At 40.3% G+C, this 22,992-nt stretch overlaps 1 protein-coding gene across 2 annotated transcripts in view; it reads right to left on the reverse strand.

The window, feature by feature from the left end:
* The window catches only part of sidt2 (SID1 transmembrane family, member 2), a 39,569-nt gene extending 18,306 nt beyond the window's left edge, over positions 1–21,263 (reverse strand). The window contains exons 1-13 of one of the 2 annotated variants that reach the window (XM_061681148.1): positions 20,566–21,263; positions 20,360–20,481; positions 12,917–13,081; positions 10,945–10,990; positions 9,657–9,758; positions 9,305–9,388; positions 8,346–8,511; positions 8,065–8,158; positions 7,835–7,890; positions 7,693–7,719; positions 4,015–4,053; positions 3,839–3,916; positions 3,248–3,366 (exon numbers count right to left, since the gene is read on the reverse strand). In XM_061681148.1, the coding sequence (XP_061537132.1) occupies positions 3,248–3,366; positions 3,839–3,916; positions 4,015–4,053; positions 7,693–7,719; positions 7,835–7,890; positions 8,065–8,158; positions 8,346–8,511; positions 9,305–9,388; positions 9,657–9,758; positions 10,945–10,990; positions 12,917–13,081; positions 20,360–20,481; positions 20,566–20,796 (1,329 nt within the window). In that variant the 5' untranslated portion in view covers positions 20,797–21,263. The remainder of the gene's footprint in view (positions 1–3,247; positions 3,367–3,838; positions 3,917–4,014; positions 4,054–7,692; positions 7,720–7,834; positions 7,891–8,064; positions 8,159–8,345; positions 8,512–9,304; positions 9,389–9,656; positions 9,759–10,944; positions 10,991–12,916; positions 13,082–20,359; positions 20,482–20,565) is intronic. The other variant, XM_061681150.1, reaches the window with a different exon arrangement.
* Between the last annotated feature and the right edge of the window lie 1,729 nt (positions 21,264–22,992).

Raw genomic sequence — 22,992 nt, forward strand, 5'->3', positions numbered from 1 at the left:
TGCGATTGGCTGGTGACCAGTTCAGGGTTTACCTCGCCTCTCGCCCAGCGTCAGATGGTATGGCTCCAGCACGCTCGCAACCCCATTGAGTATAAGCGGTACGGAAGATTAATGAATGAGTAAGAGGTCTTTGTTTCTCATACAGTCCAGAATGGAGGTGCAAAAAATTAAAAGTGAGAAAAAAATAAAATAAAATACAGGACAACACACGGCTTGACTGTGCAACACACACAGCAAAAAGGAGGGTGGATGGACTGACTGTGGCTGTGTGCTGAAGGACTTACTTATTCTAAATATTTATTAAGTAAACTGTGAGCTTTAAACATTGTTTGTAGTGTTATGGCAAAGATAGCTAGCTGGTTTAACTCCTGCCTCGCTGCTGACATCATGCAAGTCTTGCTCCTCCCGTCCATCACAGGGAGGAATGCTCATCAAACACCTGTTTGGAACATCCCACAGGTGAACAGGCTAATTGGGAACAGGTGGGTGCAGTGATTGGGTATAAAAGGAGCTTCCCTGAATTGCTCATTCATGCACAAGCAAAGATGGGACGAGGTTCACCTCTTTGTGAAAAAGTGTGTGAGAAAATAGTCCCCAAGAGGGTCTGAATACTTTCCATACCCACTGTATAACGATTTACTTTTCTCATCTTGTTTACAGTTAGTGCTTTGTCTTTTGTCTTCTTTTCTCACTCCCCTCTAGAAACTTTCAACTCTGATTCTCAATAAATATCCATTGTAATACTAAGAAACCACAGCGGCAGCTTAAAAACTCCGCTATGACACTGTAAAACTGTCCCATAAAAGGGATACAGATCCTCCATTCTGCTTGACCTAACAGCCGAACGGGACAAAAAAAAGAAAAGAAAATGTCACTAGATGCTTTGAAAAAACCCAAGTAATCTATACATACAAAGAAAGAACAAATACGATCAGAAATTATGTGTCACAATGTGAAATGACACCGGGGAAAAGTATTGAACATGCCAACTGGTATTTATTTAATACTTTGTACAAAAGCCTTTGTTTGGAATGACAGGTTCAAGACGCCTCCTGTATGGAGAAACTAGTCGCATGCATTGCTCTGGTGTGATTTTGGCCCATTCCTCCACACAAGCAGATCAATTTGCCGCAGGGTATCATTCAAAACATTAACGGTGAGGTGTTCAGCTCATATTTGTCCGGCTTTTGTGCCAGGAAGTGTCTCGGCGTATTAATCGCCTCTTTTGTTCTTTTCTTTGAATTGATTTCATCCCTCTCAACTGTGAGTTGATTTAAATCTTTTGTACCGCTTCTCTCTTACCATTTTCCCCTCAATTTCTCAGCAGCATCCCAGTTATCAAAGGTGTTGTAATAATCAAATAAAATGATTAAATCGCTCGTTTTAAACTTGCTAATTTCTGTCCTCAGAGTACTTCACGTTTACTTATGATAAAATCAGAGTGTCAGGTTGCTATGTTTGCTCGTATAATCTAATGGCTAAGGGTGCTGTGCATGAATTTAGAACAATGTAATGATTTTTGACAGGTACTAGAGACATTCGAAGGGTGAACATTATCATCTGATAATGTTCGAAGGGTGGACATTATCACCTGATAATGTACAGATTATCAGATGATAATGTACACTGATGACATTTTTTGAGCCAATCAGAATCAAGTATTGGCCAAGACCATGGTAAAATAATGTGTGCCATCACACAAACATTGAAGCTGTGCTTCCAAGCACCTTTAAAAAAAAGCCTCTCTCTCTCTCAATATATACCGGTAGCTTTTTTTTTTTTAGACAATTTTTTTGTTTTAGAAAATAGAGCTGTTGTAGCTGTCTTGGAAACACAAATATTTTTCCATACAATAGATTCCATCCCATACAATAGATTCCATTCCATACTTCTCCATATTTGGAAATGTATGAAATCAAATTCCATACTTTTCTATACTTGTGTTGGAACCCTGAGTTGATAAAATTCATAAAAATTAGCGTTGGAAGCAACAAAATATTGTGTGACGGTCACAATTCAACCACGCCAGCGGCGGTGTTTGATCAATCACATTTGCACATGCAGAATCACAGAGAAATATATCAGATTATCGTACGGATTAGAAAGAATACGGACTCATTGGAAAAACTAGGAAATGCGAGCTGTCCGAAACATGTTTGACGTTTTTTCAAAAGCTGATCCTGTATTATTTGTACGTACACAGAGTACAAACATAAACAAGTACAAAAATATTGATGAATCACAGATTTGTGCATCAAACGCGTGTACGTACGCATAGTTACTGAATGATGAGGCACAATGACTTTCAACACAAAGTGACCTGGCCAAAGATTCTCAGGCGTTACACACTGAAGGTGTTCCGCCTCTGATACAAACTCACAAACCTGCAAATGTGTGGGTCTAATTCAACCTCCCAACCCACGAAGGTACTTTACATCAGTGATTCCCAACCAGGGTGCCAGACTACTCTGCCATGAGCGATCATTAGGGGTGCCATGGAAAATTATCCACTTTCACTTAATTTGAAAATTATTATTTATTAATTTCAATTTACAATTATCTATTTATGCCAGCAATGTATAGTGACATGCAGAAAAATTAAATGCTCTTTCATTAGATGGCAGAAGGTACAATAAACATGTATCATCCTGTTGCTATTTATACAACATAATTAAGTCATGGTATATCACCAGTACCAGATTTTAAACTAAGTAAATTTGTAAATTGAGATGAGATCATTACTTTAGTATTCATAATTTTTGTCACATTTTTGTTAGGTGGGCCGAATGTAAAATCTTACACACGTACACGATGAAGGAAATTCAGTCAAATGCCCATCCCTTGTCCAAATTTTCTGTATTGAGGCTAGGCTTGCAAAGTGCCAGAAACGTTTTAAATTTTGAGAGGATTAGGAAATGTATGTTGCCTATTTTAAAACTTTCCAAACTTTTATGGAACTGTATACCCACTTTATCATGTACAAACAACCAACAAGGCTTAACATTTTGTTTTGCTTTCAGCAGACGCAGAAAATAATATAGATTTCAAAGTTTGGACTGTGATTTACTTTAGCTTTGAAAAGCAGTTTAATCAAGTTCTTAAGTTGAACAAAAACACTTAATGACTATAACCATATTGTCTTACGGGTCGTTTTAGCCAAGATGCTGCACTGAGTTCCTGTTAATTCACAGCTTGCCAACTTCAAAAATGTACAGAATTTTGTACCACTCGTTGAGACAAGGCTTACCTTGGTGCGAACAATGTTTTTGTCTGAGTTGATGTCATCCAGTGTGTCATAGTCATCTTCCTCTATGGAACTCAATGACTCCTGTCTGCTTCTTCCAACATTTTTCCAAACAGATCGCTCTGATGGAAAGGAAAAGGGCTTTTAGTTTACAAAGGTTTTTCTTCAGACAGGCAATGGATTCAAGACAAGGGAGTTTCCAAATATGCCACAAATTAAAAAATTTCCTCCAAACATAAATACTGATTGCCAGCACATTGAATCTTAAACTGCCATTTATTCCAGTTTCGCCTGATTAGGAGATTCGTGTCTCAGTCTCAGCAACAGACATTGATTGACATTACGGCGATTAGCTTTGGCTGATTGGGCCAACTATGTTGCAGAGTGTCACCAATGGAGATGGCTGTATGGTGCAGTTGATTGAGGATAGGTCGCCGTTTAAAAGGCTCCCTTCCTGATGAATAGACACATACAGGAATGCAGTGAGGGAGCAAAGCATCAAGTAAAGAGTTGCTACAGTCCACGTGTGGGCACGTTGTGCAAAATACTTTCGTATACAGAGATGAGGGCTTTCGGTAACAATATTGTCCATACCCATGTAGTTGTCAGCTGAAGTGGCACTGTCTACTGAGGGGGCGCTGTCAGTGATTGCTTCTGAACTGACTGTGCTCTCTGTTGGATGGAAAGATAGTAACTCAGTTCATTAACCACAAAACAAAAACAAACAAAAACAAAAAAACAGAAATAAAACCAAAGAAAGTAAAACTCACCAAGGGAGCCATATTCATTTGGTGAAGCTGCAATTTGGCCTGTAGATGTTGACAAAAAAAGTAAGTAGTAAATGAAAAGTAAGACCACAGTTTATTAAAAACCTACCCTCCGTTAATGACTGAAACACTCACCTATTTGCTATTTTTCTGTTCATGCCAAACCTGTGTGTTATCTAAAAATTGTGCTTTGGCATAATCTTGTGACATCTTGGTGCCAATGAACTATGTTGAAGCAAGGCTCCCACTCCACCCTCTTTAACCAACTCTCCGACCACCTCAGCCCCACCGGTAATGCTCTCACCTAGTTTTAGTCACCAACAGGACACAGTTTGTAATAATAATAAACAGCTCCAGCTCACCCCGTCCCTGCCAAGGTGTGCCACAAGGCTCTGTCCTTGGGCCCCTCCTCTTCACCATCTACATGCTCCCCCTCAGTCAGATTATTCACTTTTACAGACTAAATTTCTACTGCTACGCTGACAATGTGCCAGACATGTGCCAGTCTGCCATCGCATTACCAAAGAACGGAAATGTGGAGCGGCATTTTAGGACTGTGCATGGAAAATACGACACTGACGACGCATCCCTGGCTGATTCACTTCAGTGCAAATCATTGGAGTAAACTCAGGTAATGACAAAAAAATGTACATCGTTAATTATGTTGCGTTGTGCGAGATTGGCTCATGTGGTGATGCAAAGTACATCAACATACATTGGTGCTGAGCTGTGTCGGCGGCCCAGAATTTTAGCTAACTGGTAGCACTCTGTGCTCTCAAACCGGAGACATGGTGGCCCCCGCCCCCCCAATTAATCGGAGGGTTGGCTGCTTGAAAAGTAAATCTTGGGGTACCCCTGCTTTACACGATCAGGATTTTTGTGTCCGATCACAGAGTTTAAAAAAACGATATGGAGCAATGTGTCTTTTTAAACGACTTGTTCATTTAGTGTATATACTTGTGTACTTCATTGCTTAAAAATTATATTTACAATAAATAATGTATCTTTGTTCATCTTTTATGCAAGTGAGGCATAGTGACAGGCAGAAAAAATGAATGGTCTTCTATTAGATGGCAGGAAGTACATACAGTAATTCATGTAACCACTTTTTGTGACATTGTTTTTTGTTGGTGTGGTGTGAGATTTTTCAATTGTAAAATATGTGCCTTGACTCCATAATAGTTGTAAATCACTGCTCTAGTCAGATCATGTATTTTAATCAGTCAGGTAAAAACAACATTACTTGACAGAAATAATGTGTGTTAACTGAATGTAATTAAATTACTTCACCCACACCGAAACTTTAGAGCATGATTCGACATAACGCCGGCATGTTTACGTACAACCGTTAGTGGTAGCACTAGCTTGCTAGGCTACATAACGTTTTGTTGCCTGCTTGTGAGCCGTATCGTATTGAAAGTACATAAAAATACCTCAAGCAATTCTTGAATGAAAGTCCTCTCCTGAGCACCGGTGACCAACAACACACATTTTTCCCCATTTTGTTCTTACAAACACACGGTGCGATCCATTATTGTTGTCGTCGCCATGGTGACGAGTGTAACCGGTCGTATTTGAGTTGACAAGATGAAGCCCAGTGATCGTAAAAAATATTTTATTGTAGTAGTCTGACATAGTGCAATCGTGAAAGACCAAATTTGTCCTGTAGTCTGATCCGGCATTACGTGGTGTCGGCCCCACACCGCCGACATGTTTTGTTTTTTTAAATAACTTTATTGGTGGTCAAATATTTACAGTACTACATCAAAAGACACACGACAAGGCTAAAAATAAACGAGCTTTTGGATTCGAATATCTTATACACATGGAGTAAATTTCTTTTGCGGAACCGATCATGATGTATTTGATCGGATCGGCGAATTATGAAATTAAATCTGATCAGCTGATCGGCATAAAAAGCTAATTATCGGCCGATATCGATCAGACCGATCAGATCGGTGTAAAGTCTAATATATAATAGTTTGAGCTGTGACAAAACTAATGAATAGCAGCCTTCTTCTTAAGGACTCTCATTCTGGAAAAGAATTGACTAAAATCATTGTCTGTTTCACTTCATTTTTCACTATTACCAACTTCAAAGGTTAATCCCAAACGCATCCTGCAGGAAAATATTAAGTACAGTATCTTTCTGTTTTTATTGGCCATTACTGAATTTGAAGTTAGTTCATTCTGTGTTGTGACATAATCCTTAACAGCGGTCCGTTGCTTAATACATTTAACATTAACATCAGTAAACTAATTTGATAATTTTAGCTGCGTTTCCTAATTAATACAAGATGTACTAGCGGATCACCTCTTGTCGCCGATGTTACGTGTGCTTTGCGGTTCCGCTTGGGATCACAACTAGGGCCTCAACCTGCAGCACCTCAACGCGAAAATACAAAAGACCAATGCAACAAATACCACACTGGCTGATCTGATGAGCAGAAACGTTGCTTAAATGTAAGAGTAGCAATAGAGGATGTCTGCTCCAGAGGTGCGTAGAGTAGCCAAACATTGTCCTCAAGTAAGAGTACTATTACTTGACAATAATGTGACTCAAGTAAAAGTAAGGGTGTGATTCCAAGCGGCAGGCGGGTGTGATTCCAAATATGGTCATCTTCCGGGTGCACCCAGAGAGGGGCTAATTCCACGCCCAGAGAATTAAACCTTGATAAACTGAGATCCAGGGGTTTCGGGGGCTTTTTCAAACACTAAGGCTTGTTCAATAAATCGAATTAGCCCAAGCGCCAAGTGTCTCGAAGTCTTCATTCATTCCTGCCCAACGGAAGCCGGAGTTCTCCCGGGTGACCTCCAACTCGAAACCACAGGCGAAGAAAATCCACCTCACAATTTACTGCACGGTGTTTTCTCAAGTTATAAGTGGGCTGAGACATCCACATTTGGACAGACAGTCCCAGACAAATACTACAATACATGAAAGCTGTTGTTTTTGTTCGTCTAAATGTAAACACGAGTAGCACGCCGTTGCCTTCATGGTAATGACGACCTTCCCAACATGGCCCCCATGTATGCGCGACGATCAGCAGGCCTTATCTAGTCTGAATACCTATGTCCGGGAAGCCCAATGGAAGACGTTGTGTGAGGTCATGTGACTTTCGTGTGTCATTTGATTGGTGAACTAGACTTAAAGGTCCCTAGCGCTCACATTGGAGTGATGCAAACAGCGCCCGATGGGTAAGTCGAAGTCGTCGTCTCACGCACAAAATAGTTGATAAATAAGCAATAATTGATAAAAGCAGCAAGCGACATTTAGATCATTGTAAAGGAGTAAAAGTACCATGACTTATTAACAGCAGAGGTTTTTTTCTGGTCTTGTCAACTCCTGGGACTTCGAGCGCACAAGCGGAACCTCAGGCCGCATATTAGTCCGCCGCAGAGTAATATTCACAATTATATCTGTGTGTGGATGGTGGATGCGTGGAATGGCTCTAGCTGCCAGCGTTCAAGGAGTACGAAACAGCCTATGACGTCAGCGACCCCCCCCCCCCCCCCAGGAAAAACTCATTGGATCTGTACGATTCACGTAAATGGCATCTTTTGAGTTCAAAACGGCGAATTCCGCTGAAACGCAACTGATTTGCTTGTATGATTCTTGAAATCATCCATATTATCAACAATATGAAGACAAACATGTATGGAGTAACTGTGTGTTTATACCATCTCCGTTTTTCCCAAGCAGAGAAGCTAAAGCGCGTGAGCAGACAGGAGAGAGAATAAAAGACAGATTGTAGAGTTAATACAAATTCCCCAACCCCTCATGTGAACCCTTTAAAAGGGTGGTCCATAAGAGCTGTTTTACCTGTCTCAGCGGGTGATGTGTCATCGATATTCTGCAACAGTTCTCTCCTCTTGGCTCTGCACCAACAAAGAGGGAGAGAGAGAGGAAAATTGGTAAAACTAGTCTAGTGCTCTAACCTGCACTACGGAGCATTTGCAACCCGTGGCAAAGTCAAAGCGAAATATTGTGAAAGCTTTTTACAATTCGACTTGATCAACCTTAACTTTCCAGCGATAATGTCAAAATCTTACTTTTTCTTCTCCAGACAGGCCACCAGCAGAGTGAGCAGGTAGAAAGAGAGGAATATACCCAGACAGAACAGCATGCCCATCACATACACCTCCGCTGTGCAAAGTGTATACAGATAAATTTTTAATAGTGATTACATCTTTGGCCATTTTTAATCAACCGTCATCATTTTGAAGTTCTGGATATGTGAGATGCACAATGCAAATAAATGGTAATATGAAATCAAATGAAAAGATATTGAAATACATCCACAGCATGTCACATTTACACAAATGTAGCTTACACTTTATAGCAGGAGAGACCACAACATTAAGGGTTTTGCTGCGGTTACCAGCGTCAATCAGCTCATCTGGCCGCAGAGGGTAGAAGCGCAGTGGACCGCCACACGCCTCATCCTCTGTTTTTACCACTACCACCACATAAAAACTGTTGCTGGGGAAATCTTTTCTCTGGATAAAGGGGTAGGGGGAGAAAAACAGATTGATGACACGCACATGCTATCCCGAGGTTCTGTAGAAATATTTCCAATATGTTATGGATTAGGGTTGCAAAGGGGTGGAAACTTTCCAGTAAATTTCCATAAGGTTTCCGGAACATTTCAATGGAAGGTTAAACTGGTCAACTTTGGAAATATTCCAAATTGGAAGCTTTCTAAGGGAATTTATAGGTTTTAACAGGGAATTAAGGGTAATTTAACAGAGATTTATTACATTCAAGCATATATTTAAACATTTACTTTGTAATAGGCAAACATCTATGTAAAAACATGCAAACATATGCAAAAGCATTACAGTCCATTAATCGCTCCATTTATTTTGCACTTTACTCAACCAGCTGCATTTCTGAAGCTTGGTTTTACCTCAAATATTGGCTCCCAACACACACACACACACACACACACACACACACACACACACACACACACACACACACACACACAACTAGCACATGCTTGTAATTCAAAACACTCAAAAACAACAGTGGGGCCCTTATAAATCAAAGTACCACTGTACTTGCATGAAAACTGGTTGTTTTACTAAAGATTATGATAACATATAGTTGACCCAACTAAATTCTCTATTGATAGCCAACCTCCAATTTATTAAATTCCTGGTTTATTCACATTTATTCCTATAAATTCCTGTTAATACCTATTAATTCTCATGGAAAGTTTCCAATTTTCAAAATTTCCATAATTTTGCAACCCTATTCTGGAATAGGGCTACATATTTGAAGGACTACCTGTACTGTGATAGCACCTTTTTTCGTCATAGTCTGATACATCCCAATGAAGGCCACATTATTGTCGAGGTCATAGACGGGGCACTGAAAACAGAAAGCTACAGTATAACAAGGAAGCCTCTGTCGGAAGATTAGAGGGAATATGCAACAGGAGGAACTAAAACAGGGGGTGAAGTGAATATAGATCAAAACAATTACCTTAGAAACCCTTGAGAAAGTTGTAAAATTGAGAATTCATTGTTGCCTCAACATAAACAATAGTTGCTCTTGTGTGGTATCATAGTGTTACCGCATGCCAAAACCATGAAACTTAAGGCCCCTAAGGACCGCACAAGAGGTGGAGAAAATGTACCTGGATGTCCTGGATGGACATAACAGAGCAGGGAAAGGTCATGTCTGAGCTGACCTTTACAATCACAGTGTCCACCCCTTCAGGAAATACATACTTGAAGTACTGAAAGAAGGAGATCAGTAGTTAAGGAAAGGGACCTTTTTTTTTTTTTTTTTTTTTTTTTTTTAAATTATGGATGTAATATTCTGTTTTCTGAGATTAGAGCAACCATTTATTTCTATCTACTTCATGTATCTCTCATGACCTGGAACAAAGTCAATAAGTACTTTGAATAACTAAAGCACCGGGTTACAATTTGGCATATACAGTGGAACATCGATATAACGGATCCCGATATAACGGACAGTCGAGACCCAACCATGTGTCCAAAAATAGTTTCCATTTCTCACTTAAACTGCCGTTGACAAAGTTTGTTAGGTCCAGAATTGGCCGCTGCTGTTTAGTAGCGCTGTGGTGCAATGCAGGCAGAGAACATGACTGACATATTTCCGGGTCAAAGATGTACTGTACAATATGACTACAGCAAATTTCATTAGACGTGCCTCCAATGCCTATATGGCGGCCATGTTGAATGTGGCGGATTGACGTGTCGGCCATTGTGATGATGGTTATACTGTATCTATTGTGCATAGAGCGCTGCGCAGAAAGAGAGCAGCATGGCGGCAGTGTTAACTCTGAGCAATACATGAGTCTCTGGGATCTGGAAAATGCCAATTTATCCATTTTATCTCATCTATGGCAACAGATTTGGAACTAGGAAGCAGACCAATTCCCTGCGCCTCATGAAAGCGACTCGCTTATGATGAGTACGTCAACAATGTCACCATGACCAAGCACACCAGTGTGGTAAGTTTGAATCAAATTAAAAATAATTTTCAAGCTTTTTTATATTTATTTAGAATACCGTTGTATTGTACTGGGCATTTTAGGCCATGAAAGAAAAACGACACAATGATAATTTTGTACTGTACAGTAATATGGGTGCATATGGCCACAAATAAAGGTGCTTCAATGTAACGGACAATCGGCGATAACGGACCACCTCCTCCCGCCCCTATAAATCCATTATATCAAGGTTTCACTGTACATCTATCTTGAATCATAATGTATTTGTGGAAGGTGCAACAATGGGCCAACTGAAACATCAGCACACATTTTGAGTCACATGTTCAAACAAGTATCACTTCCTGTTATTGTGTAAAATGAAATCTTCCTGCATCCTTTTGCCGAAACTGTACTTCCTTCACCGTTTCTCTTTTCTCGTAATTTCAACCAATGCCTTGTATACCTGAGGTTGGGACGGCGATGCAGTAAATCTGAATGTCGTGTCTGTCCTGGAATAAAAGTGAAAATAAGTCAGATAAATCAATGGCTGCTCAGACTTCAGGCCATGTTTCTAACAAGCAGTACAGTTTCAGTACAGTTCGGCACGGTAAGCCCTGATGCATTTCCACCAGGCCCCCGCAGAGAATGTTTTTTATTTGAACAAAAATTAAGCAATCTGGAAGACTCTGAAGAGCACAATAAGGCAAAATCTAAAATTTTCTTCAAGCAGAAAACATTTATTTACGGCGCTCAAGTACATGTTGATGTACAAATTTAGGATTAAACTTAAATTTGCCTAATTTCTTTGCTTTTTTGTTTTGGCCTCTGATGGAAATATTTTATATATTATCGCATAAAAACACATTGCTGTAACTGCATTAAGATCATAGCACCCTTGTTCACGGGAAACAAGAGCAGTTTGGAAAGGTACTACAATGCACATTCCACAAGGCACAAACCCCCACACCTCCAGGCACTGACCACATCTTGATAACAAACAATTCCTTAAAAGGTCATGGAATGTGATACCACCTACTCAATCTTAATAAAAAGAGCACAAGGGAGGCAGACGTCAGAAGATTTCAGATCGCTGAGAGAGCAACTGCTTCTCCTTTTGCCGCAAAAGAGAAGTACTAGCTCAGGTTGTGTTTGGTGTGTCTCCTGTCTCCTTTTGGTGCATGCTAAATTGAGAATATCGGCCTCCAACTTGAGCCAGGCCCATCTCCACCTGCACCTTAAACTTGTGCTACATGAATAGCATCCTCCTCTTTCATTCTGGAAAAGAATTGACTCACATCATTGCCTGTTTCACTTCATTTTTCACCATTTTTACCAACTTCAAAGGCTAATCCCAAATGCAGCCTCCGGGAAAATATTTTTTTAACCACAGCATTAACATCAATAAAATAAAAATAACAAAATATAATGTGAATGTGCAAATTCTGATATTAGTGTGTGTGTGTGCACAGCCAAAACTACAACAAAACATCTAAAATTTACTGCAAGGTGTTTTCTCAAGTTATAGGTAGGCTGAAATATCCACGTTTGGGCAGACACTGCCAGACAAATACTACAATACATGAAAGCTGTTGTTTTTTTCCCGTCTAAATGTAAATAAGAGTCGCGCGCCGTTGTAATGACGACCTTGCCAACATGGTGGCCACGTAGGCACGACGATCAGCTGGGCTGGCTTATCTTGTGTTAATACCAACGCGCGGGAAGCCCAATGGAAGACGTTGTGCGAGGTCATGTGACTTTCGTGTGTCGTTTGATTGGTGAACTAGACTTAAATGTCACTAGCGCTTAGATTGGATTGGAGCAAACAGCGGCCAATGCGGATGTCGTCTCGCGTGCAAAATAGTTGATAAATAAAAGTAGCGAGAGAGATTTTGATAATTGTAATGGAGTAAAAGTACCGTTACTTCTTAACAGCAAAAGCAGCGGAAGTGTTTTTTCTGGTCTCTTCAACTCCTGTGAGTTATCCAAAGCAGGTCCCGAGCGCTTAGGCATAACCTCAGGCTGATGCACTCGCATATTAGTCCGCCGCGGAGTAATATTCAGAAATTACATCTGTGTGTGGATATGTGGAATGGATCGAGCTGCCAGCGTTCAAGGAATACAAAACAGCCTATGACGACAGCAATGGCAAGCCACACCCCCAACTCATCGGATCTATACAATTCACAGAAATAGCCTATTTAGAGTACAAAACGGCAAATTTCGCATGTATGAAATGCAAAACAACCACACGAACACAAACACATCCGCACGTAACCATGCACACAGCACATTTTTAGAGCCACCCTGCTGTATTGTGTACTTTAAAGAAAGGAGGACAGTCCTAAATCAAACTATACAGCTTGATGGAAACAGGACTGTACTGAACATCGCATAATGTGTAGTATGTAATTATGGTATATAAAGGTGTCACTTACTGCAACGTGAAGCTCTCAATGCGGCTGACCCTAAGCTGGTAGTTTGTACCCTGGCTGGAAAGTGTAGACACATCCACAAAGAAGTACTGGGTCTCTGAAGCAGCCCGGGTTGGAGGCTGACATAATGTGCGGCCTAAATGATTGTATGGGTACTTCCTCTGGTACCTGGAGAGAGTACAGATGTACAGTATTCATGCATGTCAGAATTCTTACATAAAATGTTTCTATTTTTCCATTCAACTACTATTACTGTATATGTACGAGAATTTCTTTGTATCAAAACCTAATAAAGGGGGACCTTGGATTACGATGGTCTTGACCAATAATGTTTAGTGACTATGAACAGTGCGCAACAAACCAGTTAGTGCAACTTCCAGTACACAAGCATACTGTAGAAGTAAAGGTATGAAATTGTTGTCTTTTGGTTATCGTTCTTCAATTGATTATTTGTGACTGATTATCGATGACTTTACTCCTGCTTTAGTATAGATTTGTTTAGTAGTCCTGATAAATATACCGTAAATTACAAGAAAACACATAATACACGCATGCACACATAGCCACGAGGTGGTGGTGTTCAATCAATTTGCTCAATTTGCTCTTAAAAAATAATAAAATAAAATAATTTAAAAAAAAAGTGCTCTTTCTGCTGCAGCCCTTTTTTTTCTTCATTCATCAATATATAACAAAATACCCTTTGTCATCAATTTTACCCAGTGTTTTGAAATCTGAAGGATATTTATTTGAGTCCTTGGGAAAACTGTACATATGCTCCCACCTTGTACCCAGACCCCCTGCTTCTCCTTCTAAAAACCTAATTTAAACAGGGGTGTGTTGACTTTTTATATCACATGCCCCCAAAAATGTCTATGCATGTGCCTGTAATACATTATATATACAGTGCCACCAGAAAGTATTCACATTTTCCACATTTCACTGTTAGATTTATTCTAAAGCTGATTTGAGTATAGTTTTCTTCAAAAAAAATCTACATAAAATATCCCATAATGACAAAGTAAAAACATATTTTCAGACATTTGTGCAATTTTATAAAAAAATTAAACATTCAAACATAAGTAAGTATACATAAGTATTCGCACCCTTTGCTATCACGCTCTAACTAAAGCTCAGGTGCATCTAATTTCCAACGATCATACTTGAGATGCTTCTACAACTTCAATGGACTCTACCTGTGGTAAATTTAGTTGATTGAACATCATTTGTAATGGCACACATTTGTCTATATAAGGTCTCATAGTTGGCAGTGCATATCAGAGCAGAAACCAAGGAATGAAGTCTAAGGAATTGTCTGCACACCTCTGAGACCGAAATGTGTCAAGGTACAAATCTGGGGAAGGATACAAAAGAATTTCAGCAGAATTGAAGGTCCCGAAAAGCACTGTGGTCTCGATTATTCGGAAATGGAAGAAGTTTGGAACCACCGGGACCATTCCTAGATCTGGCTGTCCGACCATGCTGAGTAACCGGGGAAGAAGGTCCTTGGTCAGAGAGGTGAACAAGAACCCTATGGTAACTAAGGCGGAGCTCAAATGTTCCCTTGCGGAGACAGGAGAACCATCCAGAAGGTAAACCGCACACACTAACGCACTCCATCAATCAGGCCTTTATGTTAGAGTGGCTAGACGGAAGCCACTTCTCAAATTCTCTGGTCTGATGAAACCAAAATATAAATTTTTGGCCTGAATTGCTAGCATCATATCTGGAGAAGAGGCACTGCTCATCACCTGGCTAAGACCATCCCTACTGTGAAGCATGGTGGTGGCAGCATCATGCTGTGGGGCTGTTTTTCTGCTGCAGAAACAGGGCGACGAGTCCACATAGAGGGTAAGCTGACAGCCGCCAAATATCGACAAATTATTCAAGAGAACTTGCTCCAGAGTGCTCTGGAACTCAGACAAGGTCGTCGATTCACCTTCCAACACGACAATGACCCAAAGCACAGAGCCAAGATAACAAAGGAATGGCTTCAGGAGCAGCCTGTAAATGTCCTTGAGTGGCCCAGCCAAAGCCCGGACTTCAATCCAATCGAACAGCTCTGGAAAGACCTAAAAATGGCTGTCCAACCTACATGACTGACCTTGAGAAGATCTACAAAGAAGAATGGGAGAAATGCACCAAAACAAGTGTGCCAACCACAAAGAGACATACCCAAGAAGACTGCTTCAACAAAATATTAAGCCAAGGGTGTGAATACTTATGTACCGAATTATGATTAAATGTTTAGATTTTCAATACATTTGCACAATTTTCTGAAAATATGTTTTTACTTTGTCATTATGGGCTGATGGGATATTTTATGTAGATTTTTAAAATAAAACTATGCTCAAATCAACTTTAGAATAAGTCTTTAAGAGCAAAATGTGGAAAAAATGAAGGGGTGTGAATACTTTCTGTATACACACGCACACACACGCAGTGAAAAACAATTAATTATATAAAGGCAAGTAAATTAAGTAAAAGGTGTAAGAACGCCACACCACCCCAGCAAGCTTTCCCATTACAAATCATCCCAAAACCCAGGGACCATTAATGCTGCCATGTTTGAGTTCTTAATGTGAGGTTTTTTTTGGTTATGTCAAGAATGTTTCAAATTCAGTGCTGGTTTTTGAAATTTTGAAATTTGTCTGTTCCACTGAATGAGAATGGTATGAAAGAGTTGTCTGTCTTAGGGTTGTTGTTTTTTCGGGGTACTGCACACTCCCCTTTGGATGTCGATTGGGTTAACAATAAACTACCTTGTGTTCCGATTTATGCAAAAAATTGGGTTACGTTGATGTCATAGGAACGAAACCCCTTCCTGAACAGAGAAACCTTTGTACATAGCTTAATATCACGGGTGATTTTATGAAAGAGTAAAGTAAAAAAAAGATGGCTTGTAACATGTTGAGGTAAACAACACAATGAATTGCTAAACAGTTTTTTTAGGACTGATTTTAAAGAGTTAGGTGACTTTACTGGTCATGTGTTTTTAATAACCTTTGATCAGCTCCAGGATTCATGTTCTACAATGTGGATGAGCGCTTCACACAAAACACGTACATAAATAACTTTCCCATGCTCATGACAAGCAGATCGGTTCACAGTAATCTTTGATCTAAAAAAGTCAAAGTCCAAAGGTTCATTACAACATGCAACATGATGATGTCTAGCCCAGGGCAGAGACGAAGGAAAAGTCGCTGTGCTGTTGCACAACTCCAGGGTGTGTGAGACAAATGCCAAATGGACATTTTGCAAATGGCCTGTACTTCTAACCCCTTATGAAAACCCACCTGATTATTAAAAACCTTCTTCATAAACCCTTTACTGTATAAATTTTAGTTTAGTGAATTAGTGAAAGTGCTTGTACTCATTAGGTTTTGTGGATGCTTGCAGCCAATCGTAGGGTAAATATATACTGTAGATGAGCAAGTATTCTCACTTACATTCACACCGATGAATTATTTATTTTATTTACTAGTCTTCAATTAATCTGCCAAGCATGTTTTGGGAATGCGGGGAGGAAGAATGTACTTTGATATGGTTTATTAGATTATTTTTTACGTGTACATTTAATTACCACAATATTATTATTACCTTTCTTTGCGGTTTGGCTGGGAGAAATCGAAGGCTTGTACTGCTTATAGTGAGAGATGTGAAGTAGCTAGTGGTCCCTTCTTTTCGCTATAAAGGGCATTAAATGATCAAAACAAGCAGTTTACCTGTGTCCCTGGCTTATGAGTAGTCATCGTTGTAGTAATGTTCAACGTAAATCTATGACTCACAAAGCATTATATTACAGCAAGATGTTCTACATCAAAATGTAACATTGAACTTGTACCCATGTTAAAGAAAACATTATTTGAGTCATAATGCTTATGTATACATGAGTGTTGCAGGGCTGAAAAATAAGTGCCAAAGTTCGTGAGTTCTTCTACAATCCCAATTCCAATGAAGTTGGGACGTTGTGTTAAACATAAATAAAAACAGAATACAATGATTTGCAAATCATGTTCAACCTATATTTAATTGAATACACGACAAAGACAAGATATTTAATGTTCAAACTGATAAACGTTTATTGTTTTTCCGCAAATAATAATTAACCTAAAATTTTATGGCTGCAACACGTTCCAAAAAAGCTGGGACAGGGGACAAAAGAGACTGAGAAAGTTGAGGAATGCTCATCAAACACCTGTTTGGAACATCCCACAGGTGAACAGGCTAATTGGGAACAGGTGGGTGCCATGATTGGGTATAAAAGGAGCTTCCCTGAATTGCTCAGTCATTCACAAGCAAAGATGGGGCGAGGTTCACCTCTTTGTGAACAATTGCGTGAGAAAATAGTCGAACAGTTTAAGGACAATGTTCCTCAACGTACAACTGCAAAGAATTTAGGGATTTCATCATCATCTACGGTCCAGATCATCATCAAAAGGTTCAGAGAATCTGGAAAAATCACTGCATGTAAGCAGCAAGGCCGGAAACCAACATTGAATGCCCATGACCTTCGATCCCTCAGACGGCACTACATCAAAAACCGACATCAATGTGTCAAGGATATCACTGCATGGACTCAGGACCACTTCAGAAAACCAATGTCAGTAAATGCAGTTCGGCACTACATCCGTAAGTGCAACTTGAAACTTTACTATGCAAATCAAAAGCCATTTATCAACAACTATACATATATGCTGCTATATTGGAATCAAAGTCTACACCTTTATCATTGCCTGTAGGTGTAGCTGGCATATTAGAATGAAGGTGTACACCTTTCTCATAACCTCGAGCTGGCAGTGGCATACTGAAATGAACGTGTACCACTTCTTCATAACCTCTAGATGGCAGCATACATTTATAAAATGGGAAAGTTTTTTTTCATTTTCCCCTATACCTACGTATAATGCGCACCATTGATTTGACTTTTTTTTTGGGGGGGGGGGGATTCAACTTATAGACGGAAATTACAGGAGTTCTTAAATTCCCCAAATTCTTCAATAAGCAATGATAACCCTCCCCCCCCAAAAAAAAAATGTAAACAGAAAAAAAACTAAAATAAATGAGAAAAGGTGCATATGCGGGTGGCAAACCCGCATAAATAATAATAATAATAATACAATTTAAAAGATGAATTTAAACTACTTTGAACACTGGAAAAACAGCATTTGCTGCTTGTCCCCACTTTCTAAAATGAGACCTTACCCTAAAATATAATTCAAATCCTTTACAATTTTAGATATTTGTTACTCCTCCTCCCAACTAGATAACACATTACACCCTCTGAAAGATTTGGAATACTCTATGTCACATGGTCGACAGGAAGTTTCATCATTAGATCCTCTGCAGCTCATAGGAATACCAAAAATAAGTTCACTCAATTATTTTTTGTTTGTTTGTTGATATTTCAACTATGACTGGGGAGGGATTAAAATCTCGGCACAGTCCTGTTACCTAAATTATCATTTTAATGTTATTTATTTTTAAAAATATATTTAGCATTAATGTCATGTGGCGACACTGAATGTATTTGCTAATTCTATGCTAAAAACTAACTCCGGCTACTTTCAGTACTGTTCAAGGATTTATTAAGCGGTCTCCTATCACGTCACGTATATGACAACGCGCTGACGTCACGGGGGAAGTAGAAAACAGAAGTGAAGCTATTCATTGGAAGGATGTATCTAATGAAGAAATTGTAAGCAACACTGCTCCTCAAAGAAAAATATTTCGAGACTTGTTACTAAAATGAGAATAAGTTGCCTGAGATGGGTCAATACACATTTTCCATCCTTCAGTGTGTGTATTATCAGACTAAGAGTTGAAAAACGACAATATTTAAGTCTATTTTTAGAGAGTTACATCAAGCAGATGGCACCAATCGGTGGAACGGCTTACAGTGCCGTGAAAATGTATTGGCCTTCTTCTCAAATTCTTAGACTTTTGCAGTTTCCCTATTTTGTTTAAAATCATCAAACAAATGTAAATATCAGACAAATATAACCCAAGTGAATTTAAACTGCTGTTTTTAAACTATGATTACGTTTAAGGAAAAAAAACCGTTACCTGCCCTTGTGTGAAGAAGTAATTAACCCCCTTGTTAAATCATGAATTAATTGTGGCTAATCACAATCTTTGGCTAATTTTCACTGATCACGCCCAAGCTTGATTACCTCCAGACCTGTTCAATCAAGAAATAACTTAAACAGAATCTTTCCTGACAAACTCAAGTCGAACAAAAGATCAAAAAAAGGTGTAACAAAATGACACGATCCAAAGAAACTCCAGAATAATCGTGACAAAAAGTAATTGACATCTATCACTCTGAAAAGGGTTACAAGCCATTTCTAAAGTTTTAGGATTCCAGTCAACCATAGGGAGAGCCATTATTCTCACATGGAGAAAACATGGAACAGTGGCCAGCCTTCCCATGAGTGGCCAGATTACCCCAAGAGAACAGCAATGATTCATCCAGGAGTCTACAAAATAACTCAGGACAACTTCCAAAGAACTGTTGGCCTCCCTTGCCTCAGTTAAGGTCAGCGGGCATGACAACAAGAAGAAAGAGACTGGGGGAAAAAATTGCATCCATGGCAGAGTTCCAAGGCAAAAACCACTGTGGACCAAAAAGAACATAAAGGCTCATGTTACTTTCGCGCAAAAAAAAATAAAAAATAAAAATTGATCACTCACAGCACACTCTCTTTCCACCAGCATATCAATAACATAACCAGGTCTGCTTACATCCACCTGCGGAACATCAACCGTCTCCACCTGTCCTTCATCCCCCACACTGCCACTATCCTTGACGAGAGGCACCTCCCGTCTAGATTACTACAACTCTCTCTTCTTCAGCCTCCCTCAAAAGTCTCACCATAACCTCCAACTGGTCCAGGACTCCGCTGCCCATATCATCATCAAATGAAAACCTTGCAATCACATCACCCCTGTCCTTCAGCAACCTCACTGGTTCCTGGTCAAATTTAGAATTTGATTCAAGCTCCTCCTTTACACCTTTAAGGCCATCCACAACCTTGCCCCTTCATACTTGTCTGACCTCCTCCACATCGCCACCCCAGTCCACAACCTCAGATCCTCCTCCTACATCCACCTGCCCGTCCCAGCACCATATGGAGCTGAGCTCCCGATGCCCGGCTCTGCTCCCCAACTCTGGAACTCATTGGCACCAGACCGCCGCAACTCATTTTCTTTCACCACTTTTAAATCCAAACTCAATACCCACCTATTTAATATGACCTACTCATTGTAATTGCACATATTTTATGTTTCATTTATTTTGTATAATTCTGTTTTTGTTGTTTTATGGATGTCAGTGTCCTTAAGGGCCACAATAGTCGCTTGCAACTGTATTATTATCATCATCATCTTTACTGTTATTATTGTGTATTTCAGGTACGCAATTATGAGATAAAGAGACCCATCACTCACAGGCCTCTGAGGATGAGAGGGACCTGGAAAGAGAGCACGGCTTGCTTCTGTCGTATCACAAACAGGATAGGACTCTGGAGGTTCTGCGACAGCACGTCCACGGACACACGCACTCCTTCCGTCTGAGGACCGAACACAAACAATGACATGAGGCATATCACCTACTTACTGACATATAAAACCAAATCTAGACGGCGCTCTCCTACCTTAGTTCGGGAGACCGTGTGATTGAAAGCATAGATCGTTTGATTTTCACTCGTAACTGTATCGTTATAGCTAACATCGAATTCGCCATCTTTCTGAATCACGTTTTTGGTCTCCCCCAGAGCACCGCTGAGGCAAGCCAACAGGGCCACAAAAAACCACAACAGGACTCCAGCAGCAGCACCTTCAAAAGTGTTTTTATATCGAGATTTCCAATGACTCCCGAACAGCATTTTGTCTCTCAACTTCGTCCTTGAATGAGTGACAAGAGCCCAGTTCTGTCATTAAACAGTGTCGGTGCAGCCCATTCTTTTGAGTCTAAGTAAACAGGTTGACTGTCAAAACTGTGTCAGGTCCAGTCTTGACCCCAAATAACAACTGCTGGCATCACCCGAGACACACTCCAGGTTGTCCGCTGTACTGTGAAGTCACAAGTTCTGAGACAGCAGCAAAACAGGCGAATCCTGGCAGGCGGCTACGTAATTGTGCTATTGTTACATGGTTGGCTAGCTAGCACTATGGCAGCTCCATGTTTGGATCTCAAACTCGGGTCCGAGGACGTCGTTTGGGTAGTAGGGCAGGTCGCAGCTTTTTAAGTCGGAGTGGTGAGTCCAAGTGAGTTGGCGTCGACCTGGGTTCATTGGAGTGATTCTGTGGTCGTAGTTAGCGGAAGCGTTCCTTGCCTTTTCTACATTGGGATACAAATACTTCACTGTGTAAATCAATAGCGCCCTCGCCAGGACACAACCTTACTATTCATCTTTATTCAAAACAAACCCGATTGAAAAGCAAATATGATACTGCACAATTTACATAATATTATGTGATGTATATATAAAATAATTAACACGGTTTTACATCCAATACATGAATATGAATACATATCGATCATTTACGTTTTATAAACTTAGTGTTGAAATTCCTTGCGTCGACATTGTGAGAGGGAGGTTCTGGGTTTGAATTTTGGTTCAGGCCCTCCTGTGTGTAGTTTGCTTGTTGTTATGCAAAACTGTATCTGCAATATTTTCAATACATTACTCGCTAGATTTGGTTCGGAATCCAACAGTTGTTTATTTGAGCAAAAATCATAACACACACACAGTGAAAACCTAACCTCTCCAATGGAGTTATTAGTAAAAACCTTACTGTTAATCGCTGTTGATGATATGAGGTGACATTTAACTAAACAGGAAAAAAAAGAATGAGAACTAGCTTGTGCTTGTGCTTTCATAGTTACAATTTAGTATTTCATGGCCACAAATTATTCCATCCATCTATCCATCCATCCATTTTCCTCCACTTAACCGAGGTCGGGTTGCTGGGGCAGTAGCTTTAGCAGGGAATCCCAGACTTCTCTCTCCCCAGCCAGTTCATCCAGCTCTTAAGTGGAGGGGATCCCGAGGCCGCATCAGTGGCTTCTGCCGTCCCCCCAACCTGAAGGCGGAGGGAGGCTCCCCTCTCGTCCACCGGGGTGAACCTCAACGTACAGGTGGCGAGCTGGGGTGCAATAAGTATACCCACACCTGCTTGGCGCCGCTCACCGTGGGAAAATCCAGAGTGGAAGAGATTCCAACCCCTCTCGAGAGGACTGGTACCAGATCCCAAGCTGTATGTGGAGGCGAGCCCGACAACATCAAGTCGGAACTTCTCAACCTCACACACCAGCTCGGGCTCCTTCCCTGCGAGAGAGGTGAAGTTCCATATCCCTAGAGCCAGCTTCTGGAGCTGGGGATCGGATCGCCCATGTCGTTGCCTTCGGCCAGCGCCCAGCTCACACTGCACCCGACCCTTATGGCCTCTCCCGCAGGTGGTGAGCCCATGGGAAGCAAATTATTAGAGTATTTACATATATTTACAGTGTACTTTGCGACTGCATTGGTTTGGTTTATCAGTACAGTACTACCTTAACCCTGCATGAGGCTACTTTCCTGAACTAAAATAACCCCCATAACAGTAGTTACTGTTAATATTATTATTATCATTATTTTTGCTGTCTAAGTGTTTGTGATGTGTAATTTGTGCAAGCCAACTATGTAGCGTTTTTTCTTCTTCCCACTCTTGACCGTAGGTGAAACTTAAGTACATTCATTCAGATGAGAATATGAATAACGATATAGATACGGGTATAACACACTTTCCATAGGTTACCTTGGTTCTTGGTTATTTACGCAAGTGCAGTACTGAATTAGGATGTTGTGTCTCAGTCTGCTCTCTTTCTTGACAGGCTGTAGTAACTAATTTTACCACGTGGTGAAGCTGTCTACAACTATTGGGGACAGTGCAATATAATTGAATAGACCTCACCGAGACCGCCCTTATTCTTTACCCTCGGATGTTTCCATTTCTGGGCTTTTCTCAACAAATCTGTGCAGGAAGGATTTGAACATCTAAGTATCTATTCTCTTAACCGCTTATCCTTACTGGGGTCT

This window comes from Phycodurus eques, chromosome 7 (genome assembly GCF_024500275.1).
Source record: "Phycodurus eques isolate BA_2022a chromosome 7, UOR_Pequ_1.1, whole genome shotgun sequence".
In the NCBI taxonomy this organism is placed as follows: domain Eukaryota; kingdom Metazoa; phylum Chordata; class Actinopteri; order Syngnathiformes; family Syngnathidae; genus Phycodurus; species Phycodurus eques.